This window comes from Bicyclus anynana, chromosome 16, assembly GCF_947172395.1.
Source record: "Bicyclus anynana chromosome 16, ilBicAnyn1.1, whole genome shotgun sequence".
Taxonomy (NCBI): Eukaryota; Metazoa; Arthropoda; class Insecta; order Lepidoptera; family Nymphalidae; genus Bicyclus; species Bicyclus anynana.
The window spans coordinates 7,506,704-7,531,784 of record NC_069098.1 but is presented as its reverse complement, the minus strand read 5'-3'; the positions used below and the strand labels follow the sequence as shown (position 1 = coordinate 7,531,784).

Genomic DNA, 25,081 nt, shown 5'->3' with positions numbered 1-25,081 from the left:
AGTGTTTATATAAACTATCTATAATTCCTACGTTAGTATTACAATAATAGAGTCTTCATTCTTAATATGTCAATTAACGCAGGAATTATAGACAGTTTATATAAACACTTGAACTATCTATAATTCCTACGTTAGTATTACAATAATAGAGTCTTCATTCTTAATATTTCAAGTAACGCAGGAATTATAGATAGTTTATATAAACACTTGAACTATCTATAATTCCTACGTTAGTATTACAATAATAGAGTCTTCATTCTTAATATTTCAAGTAACGCAGGAATTATAGACAGTTTATATAAACACTTGAACTATCTATAATTCCTACGTTAGGATTACAATAATAGAGTCTTCATTCTTAATATTTCAAGTAACGCAGGAATTATAGACAGTTTATATAAACACTTGAACTATCTATAATTCCTACGTTAGTATTACAATAATAGAGTCTTCATTCTTAATATTTCAAGTAACGCAGGAATTATAGACAGTTTATATAAACACTTGAACTATCTATAATTTCTACGTTAGTATTACAATAATAGAGTCTTCATTCTTAATATTTCAAGTAACGCAGGAATTATAGATAGTTTATATAAACACTTGAACTATCTATAATTCCTACGTTAGTATTACAATAATAGAGTCTTCATTCTTAATATTTCAAGTAACGCAGGAATTATAGACAGTTTATATAAACACTTGAACTATCTATAATCCCTACGTTAGTATTACAATAATAGAGTCTTCATTCTTAATATTTCAAGTAACGCAGGAATTATAGATAGTTTATATAAACACTTGAACTATCTATAATTCCTACGTTAGTATTACAATAATAGAGTCTTCATTCTTAATATTTCAATTAACGCAGGAATTATAGATAGTTCAAGTGTTTATATAAACTATCTATAATTCCTACGTTAGTATTACAATAATAGAGTCTTCATTCTTAATATTTCAAGTAACGCAGGAATTATAGATAGTTTATATAAACACTTGAACTATCTATAATTCCTACGTTAGTATTACAATAATAGAGTCTTCATTCTTAATATTTTAATTAACGCAGGAATTATAGATAGTTCAAGTGTTTATATAAACTATCTATAATTCCTACGTTAGTATTACAATAATAGAGTCTTCATTCTTAATATTTCAAGTAACGCAGGAATTATAGATAGTTTATATAAACACTTGAACTATCTATAATTCCTACGTTAGTATTACAATAATAGAGTCTTCATTCTTAATATGTCAATTAACGCAGGAATTATAGATAGTTTATATAAACACTTGAACTATCTATAATTCCTACGTTAGTATTACAATAATAGAGTCTTCATTCTTAATATTTCAATTAACGCAGGAATTATAGATAGTTTATATAAACACTTGAACTATCTATAATTCCTACGTTAGTATTACAATAATAGAGTCTTCATTCTTAATATTTCAAGTAACGCAGGAATTATAGATAGTTCAGTGTTTATATAAACTATCTATAATTCCTACGTTAGTATTACAATAATAGAGTCTTCATTCTTAATATTTCAAGTAACGCAGGAATTATAGATAGTTCAAGTGTTTATATAAACTATCTATAATTCCTACGTTAGTATTACAATAATAGAGTCTTCATTCTTAATATTTCAATTAACGCAGGAATTATAGATAGTTCAAGTGTTTATATAAACTATCTATAATTCCTACGTTAGTATTACAATAATAGAGTCTTCATTCTTAATATTTCAAGTAACGCAGGAATTATAGATAGTTTATATAAACACTTGAACTATCTATAATTCCTACGTTAGTATTACAATAATAGAGTCTTCATTCTTAATATGTCAACTAACGCAGGAATTATAGATAGTTTATATAAACACTTGAACTATCTATAATTCCTACGTTAGTATTACAATAATAGAGTCTTCATTCTTAATATTTCAATTAACGCAGGAATTATAGATAGTTCAAGTGTTTATATAAACTATCTATAATTCCTACGTTAGTATTACAATAATAGAGTCTTCATTCTTAATATTTCAAGTAACGCAGGAATTATAGATAGTTTATATAAACACTTGAACTATCTATAATTCCTACGTTAGTTTTACAATAATAGAGTCTTCATTCTTAATATTTCAAGTAACGCAGGAATTATAGATAGTTCAAGTGTTTATATAAACTATCTATAATTCCTACGTTAGTATTACAATAATAGAGTCTTCATTCTTAATATTTCAAGTAACGCAGGAATTATAGACAGTTTATATAAACACTTGAACTATCTATAATTCCTACGTTAGTATTTCAATAATAGAGTCTTCATTCTTAATATTTCAAGTAACGCAGGAATTATAGACAGTTTATATAAACACTTGAACTATCTATAATTCCTACGTTAGTATTACAATAATAGAGTCTTCATTCTTAATATTTCAATTAACGCAGGAATTATAGATAGTTCAAGTGTTTATATAAACTATCTATAATTCCTACGTTAGTATTACAATAATAAAGTCTTCATTCTTAATATTTCAAGTAACGCAGGAATTATAGATAGTTTATATAAACACTTGAACTATCTATAATTCCTACGTTAGTATTACAATAATAGAGTCTTCATTCTTAATATTTCAATTAACGCAGGAATTATAGATAGTTCAAGTGTTTATATAAACTATCTATAATTCCTACGTTAGTATTACAATAATAGAGTCTTCATTCTTAATATTTCAATTAACGCAGGAATTATAGATAGTACAAGTGTTTATATAAACTATCTATAATTCCTACGTTAGTATTACAATAATAGAGTCTTCATTCTTAATATTTCAAGTAACGCAGGAATTATAGATAGTTTATATAAACACTTGAACTATCTATAATTCCTACGTTAGTATTACAATAATAGAGTCTTCATTCTTAATATTTCAATTAACGCAGGAATTATAGATAGTTCAAGTGTTTATATAAACTATCTATAATTCCTACGTTAGTATTACAATAATAGAGTCTTCATTCTTAATATTTCAAGTAACGCAGGAATTATAGATAGTTTATATAAACACTTGAACTATCTATAATTCCTACGTTAGTATTACAATAATAGAGTCTTCATTCTTAATATTTCAATTAACGCAGGAATTATAGATAGTTCAAGTGTTTATATAAACTATCTATAATTCCTACGTTAGTATTACAATAATAGAGTCTTCATTCTTAATATTTCAAGTAACGCAGGAATTATAGATAGTTTATATAAACACTTGAACTATCTATAATTCCTACGTTAGTATTACAATAATAGAGTCTTCATTCTTAATATGTCAATTAACGCAGGAATTATAGATAGTTTATATAAACACTTGAACTATCTATAATTCCTACGTTAGTATTACAATAATAGAGTCTTCATTCTTAATATTTCAATTAACGCAGGAATTATAGATAGTTTATATAAACACTTGAACTATCTATAATTCCTACGTTAGTATTACAATAATAGAGTCTTCATTCTTAATATTTCAATTAACGCAGGAATTATAGATAGTTCAAGTGTTTATATAAACTATCTATAATTCCTACGTTAGTATTACAATAATAGAGTCTTCATTCTTAATATTTCAAGTAACGCAGGAATTATAGATAGTTCAGTGTTTATATAAACTATCTATAATTCCTACGTTAGTATTACAATAATAGAGTCTTCATTCTTAATATTTCAAGTAACGCAGGAATTATAGATAGTTCAAGTGTTTATATAAACTATCTATAATTCCTACGTTAGTATTACAATAATAGAGTCTTCATTCTTAATATTTCAAGTAACGCAGGAATTATAGACAGTTTATATAAACACTTGAACTATCTATAATTCCTACGTTAGTATTACAATAATAGAGTCTTCATTCTTAATATTTCAAGTAACGCAGGAATTATAGATAGTTCAAGTGTTTATATAAACTATCTATAATTCCTACGTTAGTATTACAATAATAGAGTCTTCATTCTTAATATGTCAATTAACGCAGGAATTATAGATAGTTTATATAAACACTTGAACTATCTATAATTCCTACGTTAGTATTACAATAATAGAGTCTTCATTCTTAATATTTCAATTAACGCAGGAATTATAGATAGTTTATATAAACACTTGAACTATCTATAATTCCTACGTTAGTATTACAATAATAGAGTCTTCATTCTTAATATTTCAATTAACGCAGGAATTATAGATAGTTCAAGTGTTTATATAAACTATCTATAATTCCTACGTTAGTATTACAATAATAGAGTCTTCATTCTTAATATTTCAAGTAACGCAGGAATTATAGATAGTTCAAGTGTTTATATAAACTATCTATAATTCCTACGTTAGTATTACAATAATAGAGTCTTCATTCTTAATATTTCAAGTAACGCAGGAATTATAGACAGTTTATATAAACACTTGAACTATCTATAATTCCTACGTTAGTATTACAATAATAGAGTCTTCATTCTTAATATTTCAAGTAACGCAGGAATTATAGATAGTTTATATAAACACTTGAACTATCTATAATTCCTACGTTAGTATTACAATAATAGAGTCTTCATTCTTAATATTTCAAGTAACGCAGGAATTATAGATAGTTCAAGTGTTTATATAAACTATCTATAATTCCTACGTTAGTATTACAATAATAGAGTCTTCATTCTTAATATTTCAAGTAACGCAGGAATTATAGACAGTTTATATAAACACTTGAACTATCTATAATTCCTACGTTAGGATTACAATAATAGAGTCTTCATTCTTAATATTTCAAGTAACGCAGGAATTATAGACAGTTTATATAAACACTTGAACTATCTATAATTCCTACGTTAGTATTACAATAATAGAGTCTTCATTCTTAATATTTCAAGTAACGCAGGAATTATAGATAGTTTATATAAACACTTGAACTATCTATAATTCCTACGTTAGTATTACAATAATAGAGTCTTCATTCTTAATATTTCAAGTAACGCAGGAATTATAGATAGTTTATATAAACACTTGAACTATCTATAATTCCTACGTTAGTATTACAATAATAGAGTCTTCATTCTTAATATTTCAAGTAACGCAGGAATTATAGACAGTTTATATAAACACTTGAACTATCTATAATTCCTACGTTAGTATTACAATAATAGAGTCTTCATTCTTAATATTTCAAGTAACGCAGGAATTATAGACAGTTTATATAAACACTTGAACTATCTATAATTCCTACGTTACTTGAAATATTAAGAATGAAGACTCTATTATTGTAATACTCTTTAAACTCTACATATGTAAACGTTTGAAAAATACATGAAATGCTTAAACATGGTTTAACCTGTAATGTTTATATATATATATATATATATTTATTTTATATGTGTATAAAATAAATAAATATTACATTTCTGTGATTCCAAACAAAATAAAAATAAACTATTAAATTGTATCGATATCGAGATTATTCAATATTAGGGAATATTCAATACAATTTAAAAAGCGTGGTATTAGTTTAGAAATAAGGGCCGGTTACACCTTCCTTCACCTTCACCTTCACATAAGTGTCTTTTTTTCATTTTTGTACTTTACAAGTTAGCCTTTATCTGCAATCTCACTTAGCAGCGATTTAGCGTACCGGTACGATGTCGTGTAGAAACCGAAAGGGGTGTGGATTTTCATTCTCCTAACAATTTAGTTCACTTCCATCTTAGATTGCATCATCAATTACCATCAACTAACTTGTAAACATTAAAAAAAAAATCAAAGAGATAATTGAGAAAACATCACGAACGAACAAACTTTACGAAAATTAGGAAATACACAAATATTTTTTCAACTTTAGAAACTAAATATAATATAATGCATGTAATAAAAATGTTTGAAGCAAGTACTTTAATAATAAAATCCGGATAGCACTTACTTATTAGCGTCTACAAATCCGCGATACATTATGCATGCAAAGTGGCGGTGTTTTATAATAGCGGGAAACACTATCGGGTTAATGTTATAGTTTCGTGCAAAAACGGTTCAAGCAATTTCTATTTGTCTATTGGCATGGAACTTTATACTGCTACCAAGCGGTTTTGTACCTTGTATTCATCAACCCATATTCGGCTCACTGCTGAGCTCGAGTCTCCTCTCAGAATGAGAGGGGTTAGGCTGATAGTCCACCACGCTGGCCCAATGCGGATTGGCAGACTTCACACACGCAGAGAATTAAGATAATTCTCTGGTATGCAGGTTTCACCGATTGAAACACGTGATATTTAATTTCTTAAAATGCACACAACTGAAAAGTTGGAGGTGCATGCCGTGGACCGGATTCGAACCCACATCCTCCGGAATCGGAGGCAGAGGCTATTACTATATTATAATTATTGTACCTTGTACCTTAATCTAAATATATAAAACTTAAAGGTGACTGACTGACATAGTGATCTATCAATGCACCGCCCAAACCACTGGACGAATCAGGCTGAAATTTGGCATGCAGGTAGATGTTAAGACGTAGGCATCCGTTAAGAAAGACTTTAAACTTTGATCTATTCTACCCCTATAAATAGGGGATGAAAGTTTGTATGAAACTTTATCAATTTTGCGGAATGAAAATAGATTTTACTCTGGATTAACACATTGGCTACTTCTCATCCCGGAAAAATCCATGGTTCCCGTGGGTAAAAAACTGAATTCCATGCTGACGAAGTCGCGATCGTCAGCTAGTAATTTTCATAAAAACATTCTTGGGTGTTTTATGTAACTAAGACAACGAACTCCTATTTGTGTTCTTTTTTATGTAAATAGTATGTGCGTACTCATGTCATTGCATCTGCAGCGCTATTCTGCATCTAATTATGTTTTAATAACTTGACAGCATGAGATTTGTTTCTATCTTACTCTATAGTATCGTGTTAGACAGAGGTAGAGTCGAATTGAGACAAAATGTCGAGTTTATACTATATAAAACATATTACAGAATAGGGCTAGTTTTGTAACTCATCGAAGCTGAACTACAGGTATCTGAAATCAAAAACAATACATTTTTTTACGTTACGTTGGCTAGGTTCGAATGCTAGGTCGGGAAAAATGTGATAGGTATGTGTTATAATGTGATAAAGTGATCGCTCACGTGTAAAAAAATCTGTTGCGGAATTAATATGAGTCGATGGTAGAAAAGCCGTGATAGCCCAGTGGATATGACCTCTGCCCCCGATGCCGGAGGGTGTGGGTTCGAATCCGGTCCGGGGCATGCACCTCCAACTTTTCCGTTGTGTGCATTTTAAGAAATTATTTATCACGTGTCTCAAACGGTGAAGAAAAACATCGTGAGGAAACCTGCATACCAGAGAATTTTCTTAATTCTCTACGTGTGTGAAGTCTGCCAATCCGCATTGGGCCAGCGTGGTGGACTATTGGCCTAACCTCTCATTCTGAGAGCAGTCTCGAGTTCAGCAGTGTAAGCTGAATATGGGTTGATAACGAAGGATGGTAGTCTCTGGGCATATGATGGCCACATAATTTCATTTTACAAAAGCTGATAGTTTACAAATTTTCAAAAAAAGCTGCTACATAGCTAGTTCTTCTAGGTATTTTGTTATTGCAGAATAATAATCTAAAACTTCGGGAAAAGACATGATTTTAAACTTATTTCGTGGTTATTCATTATGAATATTATTTAAACGGGTACATTACATACCACGATAAAACGGCGAGATTTTTAATATAGACATTAAAAATCTCGTCGTTTTATCGTGGTATGTACCCGTTTAAATAATATTCATGGGAAATTACATGGTTTTATAGATACAAATATTGTAAAGGCTAAAATACCGTATATAAAATAAACAATATAATGCAGATAATTTGTCATGTTATTCAGTTATACAGCAAAACGCCATTTACGCTAGATCCAAACTGACCGCAAAATCGCGGCCCACGGGAAGGGGAATACAAATTTTCCACGGCTCGCAATCCAATTAATTTTAAAAATCGCCATAACGAAAGGGCTTTATTGTTATGTAAATTTGTGCAAACCTCGCCAGACGTAGGCATGACTAATTGTTAATTCGGATAATGCGCTTACGAGAGTGGGACACCGCGAACATCCCACCGACGTAATAAAGGATTACACGCCTGACCTCGCCGCAGCTACTAGACCTCCTTATAGCGACCACCATACAATCCGTAATGTCCTTAGTAACAGCTGCTAATGGGGAAAGACAATAATGATTTGTTTAGGGTTGTAGAGATTATAACAATTAATTAAATCCGTAGCTTAGGCTCACTCTTTTTTATCACTGCTCATCCGACTATTTTAAACACCCACCGTCGTAATTAAAGCATTACACGCCTGACCTCGTCGCAGCTACTGCTAGACCTTATAGCGACCACCATACAATCCGTAATGTTCTTAGTATAACAGCTGCTAATGGGGAAAGACAGTGATTTGTTTAGGGTTGTACAGATTATAACAATTAATTAAATCCACGGGTTAAGCTCACTCTTTTTTATCGCTGCTTATCCGACTAGTTTAAACACCCACCGTCGTAATTAAAGCATTACACGCCTGACCTCGCCAAAGCTACTAGACCTCCTTATAGCGACCACCATACAATCCGTAGCGTCCTTAGTATAACAGCTGCTAATGGGGAAAGACTATAATGATTTGTTTAGGGTTGTACAGATTATAACAATTAATTAAATCTACGGGTTAAGCTCACGCTTTTTTTTACCGCCGCTTATATGACTTATTAGAATACCGAATTTCGTGTGTGTTTCGTCGATATAAATATCATCCGACTAGTTTCAAAAATATCCCGGTGACATTTAATTGTTGTTAATCTTTTAAATGGTTTTGGAAGCTTCACTTTCATACAAAATATGCCCACAAACACTGAGTTATTGCAGTCGGGGGCAGGTACGGGTATGACTTGTACCTGGGTTGACCCTAATTAAAAACTCTGAAGTGTATTATACTCTAAATTAATTTTATGTATTATTCACAGAATCATGCCCAATTTAAAAGTCCTAAGTTTGGAAGAAATGGTTCAAATACTTATATAATTAATATATACGAGTATACCTACGAGCTAAGTTAAATAAATCTTGTAATATATAAACTTAATATGAATCATATTTCGGCATGCATCAGAACAAAACAAAAAAGAAAACATACTAAGTTTACGTTGTTTCGGGATCGAATCTATATCTTAAGAAATTCATGTAAAAGCTAATTGGGATAATACGCTTACGAGAGTATTCCAGCTCGGAGTATCCCGGCGCTGTAATAAAGGATTACACGCCTGACCTCACCTCACCGTGGCTGTAATACCAATACATGTTTTGCGTTTGTTATAAAGAAAGGAAAAGGCTTTAGGAAAAGGCTACTAGCTAATAATACAGAAAGTGTAGCATAGTTTGTGTGTTATAGAATATTTTTTAACAAAAAGGATTTCTTATGGTTACCTTACCTTACCTTATCAGCCGATAGACGTCCACTGCTGGACATAGGCCTCTTGCATAGACCGCCAAGCACAACGATCTCGAGCCGCCAGCATCCAGCGGCTCCCTGCAACCCGCTTGATATCCTCGGTCCACCTAGTGGGGGGTCGCCCAACCCTGCGCTTTCCGGTGCGGGGTCGCCATTCCAGCACCTTGGGGTCCTAACGTCCATCGGCTCTTCGAACTATGTGGCCCGCCCATTGCCACTTCAGCTTCGCGACTCACTGAGCTATGTCCGTGACTTTGGTTCATCTACGGAACTCCTCATTCCTGATTCGATCACGCAGAGAAACTCCAAGCATAGCTCGCTCCATCACCCGTTGAGCGACTTTGATCCTTCTAATATAGCCCATAATCAGGGACCAAGTCTCGGATCCGTAGGTGCGTATCACAAGTACTGATCATCTTCAAGCACTGAGGAATTTCGGACGAAAAGATGTCGCGGAGTTTCCCGAACGCTGTCCAGCCGAGCTGGATTTGGCGATTCACCTGTTTCTCGAAATTGGACCTACCTAACTGGACTGACTGTGTGTACAAGGTATATATTCGTCTACAATTTCGAGCGCAGAGTCCTCAACAATAACTGGTTGGAGCGGTACATGAGCATTAGTCATGATCTTCGTCTTGCTCATGTTCATTTTTAGGCCCACACGTTGAGAAACTCTACTGAGGTCGTTCAGCATGGTACTAAGGTATTCCAGAGTCTCGGCCGACACTCTGTATTACGACAAAATTCGAGTACTTGTATCATTGAGAAAGGATTAACCTGACTACCTGAGAATGAAATAAAGTAATATGCCCTTGAATTTTCATACGAATTTTCATGAGAAAGAAGAAAAACATAATAAAATGGATCCCTTACTCACCAAAAATATTGAAATAAAATGGGTATCTTAACGAATATTTGTCCAGATAATCTTGCAGGAAAAAGTTGTTAAGTCCTTCATCATCTCGAATGTGTCTATACGACGCGGACCCTTGTCTGGCGACATATTGGCCGGAAGTAATTTCCAATAAAGACCTCTGTACCCTTGGCGGTGAAATTATAGGACAAATTTGTAGATTGTCCTTAGTTTTAGGGTCAACTTTGATTATGAAAGTACCAACGTTACTTTGACTTTTTTAAAATATTTGATCTTTTTTTTTAAACAAGACCAATATTCACAAAAACTAGAGGGTACGACAGTTATACAGATTCTAAAACCGGTGCTTATCCGGTCCGGTTATGGTGTGTAACGGTTACAAGAACCAATTCGACTTTTTAGATTTGAGTTCGGCTTATAACCGTAAAACTATTGATTGGTTTCTGGAAGTCACTAGCCAATCAACAGTTTTTATCCATTCTTCGGCCCGGACATGTATTTAACTTTTGGGTGTAAAATTTCATTTGTTTATTTTTAGTTAACTCTGAAGATTAGGGAAACATTTATCAATGACATTCTTTTTTTTTCAACATTAAGCAACCAATAGTAATTTGTTTTTCTTAGTCTACTAAGGCTCTTTCTACTAACTATTACCATAGTCTAAAAATATAAATTCTATTTTTGCAGTAGCGTAAAAGTTTTTTGTATTTCATTCCGTTGCACCCCTCCGCGTCCTCGGGTGACGCATTCCATCTATTCCTAGCAACAAAGAGCTAATGCATCATTTCAAACGCCCCAGTTTTAAAGGCGCATAGCGTAAAATCACTATCCAGCCACTAAGCTCCAGTTTTTGATGCAAGTAATTATTTAATAGAGACTCAAGCCGCAAGCTCTCCGTGAAATAGAAGATTACACGCTCCGCGACCATTTGATGCGGTGGGTTTGGATTATTCTCATCGTACTACTTGTTCTTACTCGGGTATTTTTTTATTAAAATAAATGTCAGACATCTTTTTGCTTATTAATCTAAGGTTACATATTTTATTCGACGAATTATACTACAGCCTTTCTTTACCAACAAACAAATTAAAAATGAGGGTATAAATCACTAGTCATTTCACACCTAATAATAATTATAATTAACTTTCTACTTTCAAATGAGTTTTACCAGTATATCGAGTTGGATTTCTGGAGGGGTTAATTTTAAAGATGTCCATTTTAAAATTAAACATTATTTTTGTACTTACTCGTCGATTATTTTTAGTTTTAGTCAGTCGCCTACTGTAACCGTTTTAAAATCGTATAGGTACCTAATTAGAATTCAATAGTAACATAAGTTACTGTCATGTAATGCTACAATACTTTTTGATAAAAGTAATAAAAGAATTAACAAAGGAGATGGTCTATTTCAGGTCCACTCTTGTACCCGGTATCATTAAAATTTTAAAAATACATGGATCTTAATAAAATTTATTAAAGTGAATAAATGTAACTAAATAAAAAGAAATAAATAAAATTAAAACCCAACTTTTGAGTTATATCAAGATGGCGCCCTTAAAGGAACTATGAAATGACAATTGACAGCAAACGTCAAATTGATTACTGCATTGACATCATCAATCCGCCATTATTACCCTTAATAATGCTGCATTTCTTGGGAGATAATGAGAATTATTTCGAAAGAATTAGAGCAAATTCGTAGATTTGTATAATCAAAAATAGTTAAAACAAATATTTTCTTTTATTTCCGCTAGGGTACAATGACTGGACCTGGGCTCCATACAATTTTGGACCATCTCCTTTGGTAAATAATATATAGCCAATTGGCGTTGGTGTACCTCCCTGATTTTGTAACGGCGTGGCCTTCTAGATTTAGTCTCGAAGTGGCTCCCTACATTTAGTCTTTTAAAAAGAAGCTGATTTTTTGTATCCAACGCTATAGAGTTATTTAAAAATTTAAAAATAAACATTGTAGCACGATTTATCAAACAACCTGTAGGAATGAACAGCTTTGTGATAATGGTTTTATAATGAATAGAAATGGGAGTGGAAAAAATCGTTTATATCAGGTGGGCTGTTGAATAGTCAAGTTTGTTTCAGTTGCTATATCACCGGTTCGAAACGCAGCTCTTACTAAGAAGACAAATAAGCTCTTTTAAAATCATGCAAATCATCATTTGCAAAATACGAGTATAAATAAATATTTAAATTAAAAACTAAGCACATAGCCGGATATATCAAACGATGTTGCTACATCGAAACATATTATGTGCATAACGTAGGTAAATCACTGCCGTCTTAATTGTAGCGTAAGCTATTTACACACAACTACAAACAAGAGCAAAGTTAGCAGCAGTTTGTCGCGGATGCGGTCCGCAGATTAGATGCAGATCGCATCGTGGCGTGGAAAGTTGGCAAATTTGTCATACACCTACAAGTTTCACTACCACGCGAGAACACCTAACATACTGCATATTACTTGTTCTACTACGTACTTTGAATATCTAGATGAGCAGGTGTTATATTACTTATCTTGTGCCTCGTCAACGATATCATTTGTATTGAGAAATTATTAATGAATGTTCTTGTGATTTCTCGTCGATAAGATATTGTTTATTTATATGATACTTAAGCAGATAGCGCCATTTTCTTAATTAGGTGAACGTAGACTGCGTTCATTTGAAGTATTGTTTATTAATCGTATTATAAATATTGAATCTTCATCTACCACGCGATAACACCTAACATACTGCATATTACTTGTTCTATTACGTACTACGAGCATGTAGGTGTTATATTACTTATCTTGTGCCTCGTCAACGGTATCATTTGTATTGAGAAATTATTATTAATGAATGTTCTTGTGATTTCTCGTCGATTAGATATTGTTTATTTGTATGATACTTAAGCAGATAGCGCCATTTTCTTAATTAGGTGAACGTACACTGCGTTCAGTTGAAGTATTATTTATTAATCGTATTATAAATATTGAATCTTCATCTACCACGCGATAACACCTAACATACTGCATATTACTTGTTCTATTACGTACTACGAGTATGTAGGTGAGCAGGTGTTATATTACTTATCTTGTGCCTCGTCAACGGTATCACTTGTATTGAGAAATTATTAATGAATGTTCTTGTGATTTCTCGTCGATTAGATATTGTTTGTTTGTATGATAGCGTCATTTTCTTAATTAGGTGAACGTACACTGCGTTCAGTTGAAGTATTATTTATTAATCGTATTATAAATATTGAATCTTCATCTACCACGCGATAACACCTAACATATTGCATATTACTTGTTCTATTACGCACTATGAGTATGTAGGTGAGCAGGTGTTATGTTATTTGTCTTGTGCCTCGTCAACGGTATCATTTGTATAGAGAAATTGTTAATGAATGATCTTTTGTTTTTTTGTTGATTAGATATTGTTTGGTTGTATGATAGTTACTTTAGCAGATAGCGTAATTTTCTTATTTAAATTAGGGTACATTGCATTCATTTCAAGTATTGTATATTATTGAATCTTCATTGCCTTTATTTTTATTAACTTTGTATAGTATGTAAAAGTAGTACATTGAATATTATACAAACTGTATGCTTTAATTATTATTATCAAGTCAGAACTCCTTTTCAATCTGACACAAGGCGCTGACCAGTGACCTCAATAGTCCAAAAGATTTTCTCTTCTGCTATTTTTCTAAGAAATTATAGGTAATATACCTAATATCTATTATTTTCAACATCGAGTGTACTAGTGAATTAGCAAACACACTCACTCACTCATAATCAGATACAAAAATAATATGGCCAGCAACAGTGGTCCATCGTCTGATAATGGTGATGATGATGATGATGATGATGATGATGATGATGATGATGATGATGATTATGATAAAAGTAATATTACTTAATAATTTTTTAATAAATTTAAAAATTAAATTTAATATAATAACGACGTTTGGTTTACGGTTTAGCTATTTTTATAGTTAAGATTTTGTAATAGTAGCTTTGCAATATACTTCAGGTTTTAGTAAAGTATACGCACATAATAATAACAGTCAACGCCAACAACATCGTGAGTAATTTGCGTAAACACCCAGCGCGGTATTAGCAATTCATACGAAATAGCGCATAACAATAGTAATCATGGGTTTTGGCGGCAAAATCGAATTTCTTCGGCATGCAAGGCGGTGCCAAGCGCAGATTTCGGGCAATGTATCGTGAAATTAGTTTAGTGGCACTATATAATTACGCGCCCCTTACTTTTTATATCCCCCGGACCCCTCGACCCGAGGCGAGGGGTCGGGCGCACCCCGCCGCTGTTATGACGAAAACGTCAACCCGGTATGTGACTTGATGAATTGACACTATTTTAAACATGTCTCCGTGTCGAACCTCTCAATACCATTTTTCTAATATTAGTTCGTGAGTACATTAGCTTCGTAATATATGGAACTAGAGACGCTTGCAAGTTTGATAGTGTAGAATTTTTTTTTTCAGATTTTCGATAATTCATGGCATTTTTCAAGTTTTTTCTCTACAAATATTGAACCTTGTAAACATACTTATAGCCTGGCTAGTTTGTTGATAACACTTCCATGATATGCGACAGGGGGAAAAACTGCGCGGGTGTGTAATCGTGTGTGCGGGAAGTGACGTGCATCAGTCGTGAGGTTTTCATTCATCGTTACACGAACCCCGGCCCGCGCGCAACAACGGGAGTGTTACAAACGAAGTTGTCAAGCTATAGTTTCATTGCATTTGAATACAATGAAAGTAAACGTAAGTTTGTTTTTTTTTTTACTTTTGAATGAAACGTCTATCTTTTCTGTGACGATGTCTGCTTTTCATGATTAGGTTCAGATCTGTGATAGCCCAGTGGATATAATCTCTGCCTCCGATTCCGGAGGGTGTGGGTTCGAATCCGGACCGGGGCATGCACCTCCAAGTTTTCAGTTGTGTGCATTTTAAGAAATTAAATATCACGTGTCTCAAACGGTGAAGGGAAAACATCGTGAGGCATGCATGCATACCAAAGAATGTTCTTAATTCACTGCGTGTATGAAGTCTGCCAATCCACATTGGGCCAGTGTGGTGGACTATTGGCCTAACCCCTCTCATTCTGAAAGGAGATTCGAGCTCAGCAGTGAGCCGAATATGGGTTGATCATGATGATGTGTCAGATATAACATGAGAACTGGATATTTATAGTAGTTACAATAAAGTTGATTTTAAATCCGTTATATCATTTAATAACAGGGCAGAAAAATTTTAGAAACTTTAATTTTGATATCGTTTGAAGCTTTAATCTAATCACTTTGTCGAACAGTACGGGAGAAAAATAAAAAGCCTTTAGACTGCAATATACATTTCACAGATTTATTATATAAAATCTTATCTCTACATTTGAAATTAACTTACATACCTAGTATAGTAACATGTGAAATTTACAGAACTATTCCAATAGTACAGACAATAGTAAGTTATTTAGCTATAATTATTGCGCAGGCTCACCCCGTCACTTGGGACACCCTTTCGTAAACACTAAAATACTTAAGTACGATATCTTACGTAGTACACAATTTATTAATAAACGACGAAGCTCAGATATTTACTCCTAATTTATGTACTATCCCGATTTATGTATATACAACATGATATGAGGGAAAATATATCTGCGAAACCGAACATAAGCACCTAAAGTTATAATTACACTAGTACGGCGGAATTCCAGAACTGTTACCTCGTTAGTTGAGCCTTTAGAATTATCTATAGAGTAAAGGAATACGTTTTAATATAGTAGTAGTACAAAATGGCCGGTTTTGATTTCATTTCGCTATAAACAAAAAATGAGCGCAAAATAACCGCACTGTCGTAAACAAATGATTTATGATCAACAACAATCATTACAGTTAAGTAAAAAACAGTACACAATAATACCTAATACAATATTTGCACATGTTCAGTGACTTTGGTTCCTATTTTTATATAATATTGGGCTTATTGAGCTTATTTTAAATAAACAACAATTGAAAAATACATTATTGGCTGATCATAAATCGATTTTCTTTTATATTTGATGTCTATGGATTGTTTACATATAGATAGTTGTATGCACTACACGCAAGCCAAATTGTTAGAAGAAATATTACAGAATCATTGCGATTTTGTTCCGACAAGTTACAGAAAAGTTAGCTTGTAAAGGAAATAATTATACATCCAATTTTTTTTTAGGATAAGTAATATGGTTTTTTTGGATAATAATAAAAAATCCTAATTATTTTATACATTACAAAATACGAATTATAGCAACTCATTTTGTTCTTCATCCATTTTGGCTTGAGACTTTGTATATCCATGTGTATGACACAGTGTAGGTTATTTTAAATACATAAACAATTAAACATTGTTCTACAGAGATGATTTCTCGATAAATTTCTAGAAAATATAATAGTATTTATATAATATGATTTAATTTTCTGAAATACATAGAATGAATGTAAGTATTTTAATATAATACAAGCTCTTACGTAGATAAAAATGATATGAAGTCAAGAAATTTTATTTTTATTTACACTTTTGGGTTCATTATTTATTTTATATTTTCATCAGATTTTAACAATATTCAGGTATGTTTGAATATCAGTTAAGTCCAAGCAAATATAAATATAATTCTTCTATTACACAAAATATACCGACAATTAATACATAAAAACTTCTTACATTCCAAAAAAAATTGTAAAAATTCGCAATTGAAATTTTAACTCAAATTGTAATATATTTGGGTCTGCTCAAAAATAAAAAAAATACACAAAAATACTGCGTACATAAAATTGCGTAAATAAAATTATTAGATATTCCTGACAGTAACTTTAGTAAGTTTTTGTATAAGAAAAAATGCCTCTCATTTAAATAGTCAATAAAACACCTGACTGCCACTTTTATGCACTTGGTTATTATTTCTTCGAACGACAAAAGTGTAAACACAACAAAATGTAATCTCAAACAGTTACCAATGAGTATGATACGTGAGGGGTCACTTACTAACTATTTTATAGAACAACATTTAGATTAATTTTTTTGTACAAAAATATGCAGAGTATTTCCTAAACACTGGCTACTTTATACTAGTATTTTTATATATTCAATATAAATATTATAAATAATAATATTCTACTAGTAAATATGTACGCAAGGACATAGGGAGTATTGTAAGCGGGGTACATAACATATACTCGCTAAGCGTGACAGGCCTTTTTCCGTATGTCGAAGCATACATTTTACTAAGATGAGCAAGCTTTGCTGAAACTTTTAGTAAACATTATTGCTGTTTTATTACGTCAAGTTTTACGGTCCTACCGTACGAAGAGTCCATTATACATTTCCAGCTTTCTTGTGGATCATGTGCTTTCATGTATAGACACTTTGTATTAAGTTAGTAAGTAGAAAACTGCCGATATCGCCGATTGAAAATATCAAAATTACGTATTTATAAAAAAATAATCGATTGTTATTCTGTCGTCTATCGTAATATTGTAATGGCATGTTAATTTAAATTTAAAAAACAAATAGAAATATAAGGCAGAATGTATATCTTTCAATTATTTAATTTAAAATAATTCGGTATTGAAAAACACACCTATTTTTAAAAACACACAGTTGAGTATACAACACAAAAAGTTATATACAAAAATACAATACAAAAAGTTATATTATATACTAACGTATGTTTTGTATAACGAATTGGCAGATTCCTACTTCCTAATTAATAATAAAATCTTTGGTACATCACAAAATGTGCATACCATTTTTGATGTGCCAAACAATTTCAAATTATAATTATTATTTGTTCTTTCAGTAAATATCCTATTTAGATATAAAATTTTACTGTATAAGAAAAAATGTTAAACTTGGATGATCAAATAAAGTACTTATGTATTATTTTATACTGACTATATTATATTTTACGTGGCAGTGGCAAAGGAATGTGACGTCTAACCATACCGTACAACTATATCTGTGACATTCAATATTCTAAAAGACGTTTTCAAAGTGATTTATTTTTCGTAGAAACTTATTTTTAGGTTTTAAAATCTTAATATATTTTCTGATAAAAAGTTCCGGCGTTTAAAAATTATAATTTATCTATATACCAGTTAGTGAATGAACACTTATATATATGCCCTAAACGAATTTCTTATATATCACAGGCTTAAAATATACTCATTACGTTTAGGGACGTGCATTCTATACGTACTTACATTAGTAGAGAACAGAATTAGGTAACTATTTACACGAATAGGGGAAAAATAATGAGGCGAACCTTCCCACAACCCTCGGAGATTTGAAATTACGGCGAAGCGGCTAGCGGTACGTATTTCACCCATTAGTACAGCTAAAAGGTATCCCATCTTGATCATTTTGTTAACAAACTTAATTACAACTGAAGATTAAAATGCTTGTAGCTTAAGAATAACTAAATAAAATTGTATATAATATATATAATTATTAATCCATATTTACTTTGGTCATGCCATAACATGAAAACTTTTGACTTCAACCATTAATTTTAATAATCTTTGTTTTTGTTGGCTGATTTCCAAAAAGAGGAGTTTCTAAATTAGGCTGTATATAAGTTTTTATATAATACTTTGTAAAAGTATTAACGTTTCTAATACGATGAAAAATTAGCAACTTTCGGAAGACCTAACGCAAGGATTTCGAAATTCACGCATTTGATATGAATGATATATGAATATGCATTTAGGAGACAGCTGCTTTTTATTCTTGAAAACGACTAAATTGTTTTCAAGTAATGGCGTGACCATGGATATGGGAATTCATTTAAATTACAATGTTTTAGTTAGAATTGAATATTCATAGTTATGGACAAATTCTGTCGGGTCAGCTTGTTATATAAAATAACAGTACAATTTTATATTTCTGGCAAGTGTATTTTATTGCTATTGTAACCCAAAAATAAATTTAGGTAAATTATATATTTTCTAAGAATGGGCCAACTGAATAAAAGATTTTATTTGTATATAAAATAGAGCGGTAGGTATACTTTTATTAATAAAAACAAATGTATGAGTAAATTATTATTGGGAAAAAATAGTAAATGCTTAACTATAAATGCATAGATGGATAAGTTGTTAATTCAAATTCACACGTATAATTTTATCGGAAACTGCTAGGTTTATTTTGGTATTTTAATCGGATCCAGTAAAATCAAATTACTCTCAGATCACATTTCACAGTCGACCAACGTCTAAATTCGCATTATTTAACTAGCGATGTTTAATTCATAATTATTTTAGTCATTTGCTAAACATTAATTTAATACTTCAATCGTAAAATAACATAGTCCGGAATATTAAATTATGTGTCTATAATTAATAGTAAAATAATATAAACAAGTATAAATATACTTAGTTATATGAAATGGTCAAAAGAACTTTAACTTATATTAATTTTGATTATTGAGGCTGTGTTTGATCAAAGTTAAAAGTTCAATTGATTTTCTAGTACATTGCAAAGATTTGGTAAAATTTACCTGACAAATGATTGAGTGATATAGTTTAATTAACTTTTCGGGTATGGCAGTAAAATAACATTTGCGTAAAATACATAGAATTTGAACATATCACTCACCTTTCATAATAATGTACAACTAATGCGATACTTTATTACTTCAGTAATTACCGAATATCCGTTGTTAGAACGCCTTTTACATTAAACAGTAAATTTACGAGTAAATTCCCAATCACATAGTTTTATATATTATACTAGAAAACAAAATTAATTCCATTCGGATCACTAACAAATCTACTTTAACGAACAAAGCGTACTTACGTTAAGAAAGTTTTTTAGATAAAACCTTTTTTTATACATACAATCTCCAACAAAACATCGCACAACGCTAGGAATCGTTCCTTAAATTTTAATAATCGAGGTCCATATAATTTCGCTTGTCCAATCACCTTTCTCATGTTCCCGCTGCGTTGTGGAACGATGGGTTCCGTCACTTGTCACTATAGTTTTACAAAAGCTAGAGGGGGCACTAGATTCACTATATCTTGAGCTTCACGTTCGTTCTGTATGTGGAGGGTATCGATGTCTCTTCACGAGAGCACGTGGTAGTACTGCAGAGAGGCCGAGACGTAAGGTATGGGGATCGCCCCGGCGTAGTAGTTGACCGATTGAAACATGAGATAGGCGATGTTCAGAAGCTATCACACAATTTCGTTGGGATGCGTGTTCTGATTCGAGTCGTTCTGTCGAGCGCATTGCTGAAAAAAATAACACCGTTGTAATAATACTTACTAGTGCTATGGTACGATGTCGTGTAGAAACCGAAATGGGTGTGGATTTACATAGTCCTCTTAACAAGTTAGCCCGCTTCCATCTGAGATTGCATCATCATTTACCATCAGGTGAGATTGCAGTCAAGGGCTAACTTGTAAAGAATCAAAAAAAAAAATGCAATAAATAATATGATTTCTTCACTTTAATATTAAAAATTAAAATATAGTTATGTCTTTCTATGAGACGAGAGTGAAAAAGATAAAAAGGTTTTTTTTTGTCCAAAATTTTTGAAGGCTTTTAACTGATTTTCGTGTAAGTGGTCGCAATTTGTAATTTAAACATACTTTATTTTATCGCATTCTGATCTTTAGTAATGTCTTTAAAAAAATATATTTAAATAAAAATAAAAAAGCACCAAGTAGTTTTATAATATTTAACTAAATGTATATACCTCTTGTTTTCTTTCCCATGTCTTCATGGCGGTCTTGTATTTTTCAAATTCGTGACACCAGTTTGTGTAAATTTTCTGATATTCGTTGCTCTTCTCCGGCGGTGAACACCTATATATAATGAAATTTTGTAGTTAACTGTATCATTACTAGTTTATTTTAACGGCCTACAAAGCTAGGCCTAGTTTAGGCCAAGAAGTAGTGGAAAGTATAGTTAATTAACCATTAAGCTGCTACAAGGGGTTGGCGGTCTTAGAGTCGTTATCAACGCATATTCGGCTCACTACTGAGCTCGAGTCTCTTCTCAGAATGAGAGGGTTAATAATCCACTCCGCTGGCCCAATGCGTATTGGCAGGCTTCACACACCCAGAGAATTAAGAAAATTCTCATTTATGCAGGTTTGTTCAAAATGTTTTTCCTACAATGTTTAAGACACGTGATATTTAATTTATTAAAATGCACACAACTGAAAAGTTGGAGGTGCATGTCCCGGACCGGATTCGTACCTACACCCTCTGAAACCGGAGGCAGAGGTCATATCCACTGGGCTATCACGGCTCTTATGTCACATGTAACTTATCCAAATTCATTAAAAAAGCAATGCGTTAAAACCCAGCGTTGGCGGGCGTAGCGTATATATAGTCGCATGAAGGTCTATTTCTTGAAAATTGAAAATGCAACACAACATTGATTGTATTTGAAGGCATTTTTTAACGTCCGTTAAAAAAAGTCTCGTGCGTTTGAGGGCTTAGTTGTATTATGCACACCACACTAGATTACAAAAAAATAGTAATTCTTTTAAGGGCAATTGCATACGTTTTTATAATAAACTACCACATGAAGCCACTGGAATATCTCTCAAAATGTTCAAAGTGTTTATTAAACGCAAGCTTTAATAAACACTTTGAAAGCTAGGAAAGTCTTGTTATACTGTTAATGAGTATATAAATGATAAAAAAGCTTGGTGTTAAACTGTATTATACGACTGTGTGATTAGTTTTAAATAAGTTTGTAAAATGGTGGTAAACAAAAAAATAAACCTTGGCTAAGTTTGTTGTGGGCTCTTTTCGGACCAAGGCGCTTTAAGAACCCTCGTAACTTTAATTTTAAATTTTCGACAATTATGACCACCATTAGATTAAATTAAATTATGACATAATCTTGACCTTTCAAAAGTGCTTGTAAACAAAGCCTAATTGAAATAAATGAATTTTGACTTTTTTTATTTTGTATGTATATAATGCATGTATCTGCAAATAAATTGATTGATTGATCTATTTTCAACGCCCAAAATTTAAAATGCAACATAGCATTGGTTGTATTCGAAAGCTTTTTAACGTCCGTTAAAAAACTTTCGTGCGTTTGAGGGCTCAGTTGTATTATGAACTCACCTGTGCGTATCTACCGTGATGTTGTAAGAACAGAGAAGGGACCCGCCGAGCCAGCAGTCGTAGCGACCCGCGTCCGCCTCGTTCACAGATATTATCAGCAGCCCGTGTTCCGATGTCTCGATATATTTCTCAGGTTTACTGTAAAAAAAATAAAACGTCAAACCTCCGTCATAGTTGAGAATATACTATAGTCTGGCAAGTTCGTTGATGACACTCCCATGATATGCGGGCGACGGGGAGAAAAACTGCGGGGAAGTGAGGTGCATGAGTCGTGGATTTTTCATTCATCGCTACACGCCCCCCGGCCCGCGCGGACCATCGGGAGTGTAACGAAGTTGCCAAGCTATAATATTATAACCAGGTAAGTTTACACTACCATGATATGCGGGCGACGGGGGGAAAAACTGCGCGGGTGTGAAATCGTGTATGCGGGGAAGTGAGGTGCATGAGTCGTGGGTTTTTCATTCATCGCTACACGCCTCCCGGCCCGCGCGGACCATCGGGAGTGTAACGCAAATGACAAGATATAATATTATAACGAGTTAAGTTTGTAGTGCTGTAGGGGGAGGCTGTATCTCTGTGTAACAGGATCTACTGAACCTATTCTGAAAATTCTTTTACTACTAGATCCACGTTATTTGCGAGTGTCATAGGTCATAGTATCATATTTAGAACAGAAACTATGCGCCAGATCATATTATCAACAAATCAAAGACATGACAAGCTTCATTACACATTATACGAGGGGATACAAAAATCACACAAGACATTATAGGCACATTAATCCTAAAAGCAATACAATCTCTTTTGCATAAAATAGGAAAGAGGAAAATAATGAACAGGAAACAGCTCCGGTTATTACGGGTAACGATACGCAGGGAGAGGAAAAAATATAATTGTTTGTATTTTTTTTTTTAATATAACATCCGTGAACAAGTGCGTGAGAAGCATAAATGTTCTTGTATTAAAATTGTGCGCAATTCAAAATGGCCTTCAACCGCCTTTAACCCTTTACCTTACCGAATTTGATATTCCGTCCTATTAACCGTATTTTAAGAAATAATTACAGTAAGGCCAGCGAAATATACCCTCGTTTAAGAGTAACGTAAAGGATAGCACTCGATGAATTGAAACTCGAGTTTCCCTTTGCATTTTAATTGTGTTGTCGGAACTCGGAAGTGAGATAATGGTAGATTTGGAAACACTTTAATTAATGTTGTTACATGCGTGTTCGTTGTGTGTGTGGTGTAATTGTTTTGTGTGTGGGTGTGTGGTATAATTGTTTCGTGTTACCCTTTCATTTTATCGTCTGGATGGTTTTTTATTGTTACTACTGTCTGGGTATCTCGAATTTTTAGCGCTTCGCTAGCAAAATACAAAGTCAACGTTACATTGTATCATATTTAGAGAGGAAAAACTCACCATAAAAAACTGTTGTTTGGTTGTTTCATCAATTTTTCTTGAGAAATTTAACAAAGAAATATTTAAATGATATAATGAACTAAATTAAAAGATAAAATTTTGAGGCAAGTATTTCGCTTTTATTTTTAATAGACTTAAAAGGTAGATTCTACGTTACTAGCTAAATAGTTTATATACCCACGTTTTCCTTAAAAACTATTGATCTCTTTTAAGTGGAGATTTCTTTTTTTAATTGCATATTCTTTGGGAATATTTTAGTATATAATTTGATGACAATTCGTTTTCCCTCAAAACATTTTTAAAAAAATCTTTTGTATTTTATTATAATAAACGTGAATCTTTTGATTAGCTACTTTTGTGAATCAACTGATTTACATTAATTAAATGTAATTAAAACAAAAGACTTACTTAAATGCAATAGGATGCCGTCCCTTTTCTCTAGAATAATGGTACCACGTCACAGCTCTGGGCTGCAGTACTTCGGGCATCTTCACAAAGCTGCCGAGATGCAAGCTCTGGCCCCAAGTCGCTGAAACGCTCTTCCGAGAGATCGACGAGTCACAGATATCCGCCGTTTCGTTCGCCACATCTTGAATTAATCTGTGAACATTTAGTGGGTATTAGTTTGTGAAATTATTTTATCGTTTTAATTGGCAATAAATAATAGGTAGAAAAATTCCCAAGACGTACTATTGGGAACTTTTCTACCTTTTATCAGTGGAATTGGAAACATGCGTTCGTTGGAAACCTTTCTACCTTTGAATTCAACAAATATTGAAATTGTTACTTTAATAATTGTACAATGCTATATGAGCACATTAACTTGAGGTATATATGTTAAGCCTCATGCTCCGGTAGTAGAACTGAAAACCTGACTTTTTAATTAGCTTCTTTTATTGAGCTTCAAACAATGTTAATTGCTTGGTAGCTGAAATAGGCAGTAGCACCTGCTTCTCCGGATGAGCTCCGGTACAAAGTATAATATTGACTACAGAGACTTTCAAATAAAAAGCCGGTAATTTTCATAAACATCTACCAAAGAAGGTCATGGTGTAAAAAAAGCCCACCAATTCCATTGCAGCAGTGTGGCGAGTTT

At 32.4% G+C, this 25,081-nt stretch overlaps 1 protein-coding gene across 2 annotated transcripts in view; it reads right to left on the bottom strand.

The window, feature by feature from the left end:
* Positions 1-15,779: 15,779 nt before the first annotated feature.
* Positions 15,780-25,081, bottom strand: part of LOC112050759 (semaphorin-2A) — a 300,945-nt gene continuing 291,643 nt past the window's right edge. For both annotated transcript variants that reach the window (XM_052886353.1, XM_024089102.2), the window contains exons 13-16: positions 24,394-24,585; positions 22,564-22,701; positions 21,174-21,282; positions 15,780-20,706 (exon numbers count right to left, since the gene is read on the bottom strand). In XM_052886353.1, coding sequence (XP_052742313.1) covers positions 20,650-20,706; positions 21,174-21,282; positions 22,564-22,701; positions 24,394-24,585 — 496 coding nt within the window. In that variant the 3' untranslated portion in view covers positions 15,780-20,649. The remainder of the gene's footprint in view (positions 20,707-21,173; positions 21,283-22,563; positions 22,702-24,393; positions 24,586-25,081) is intronic.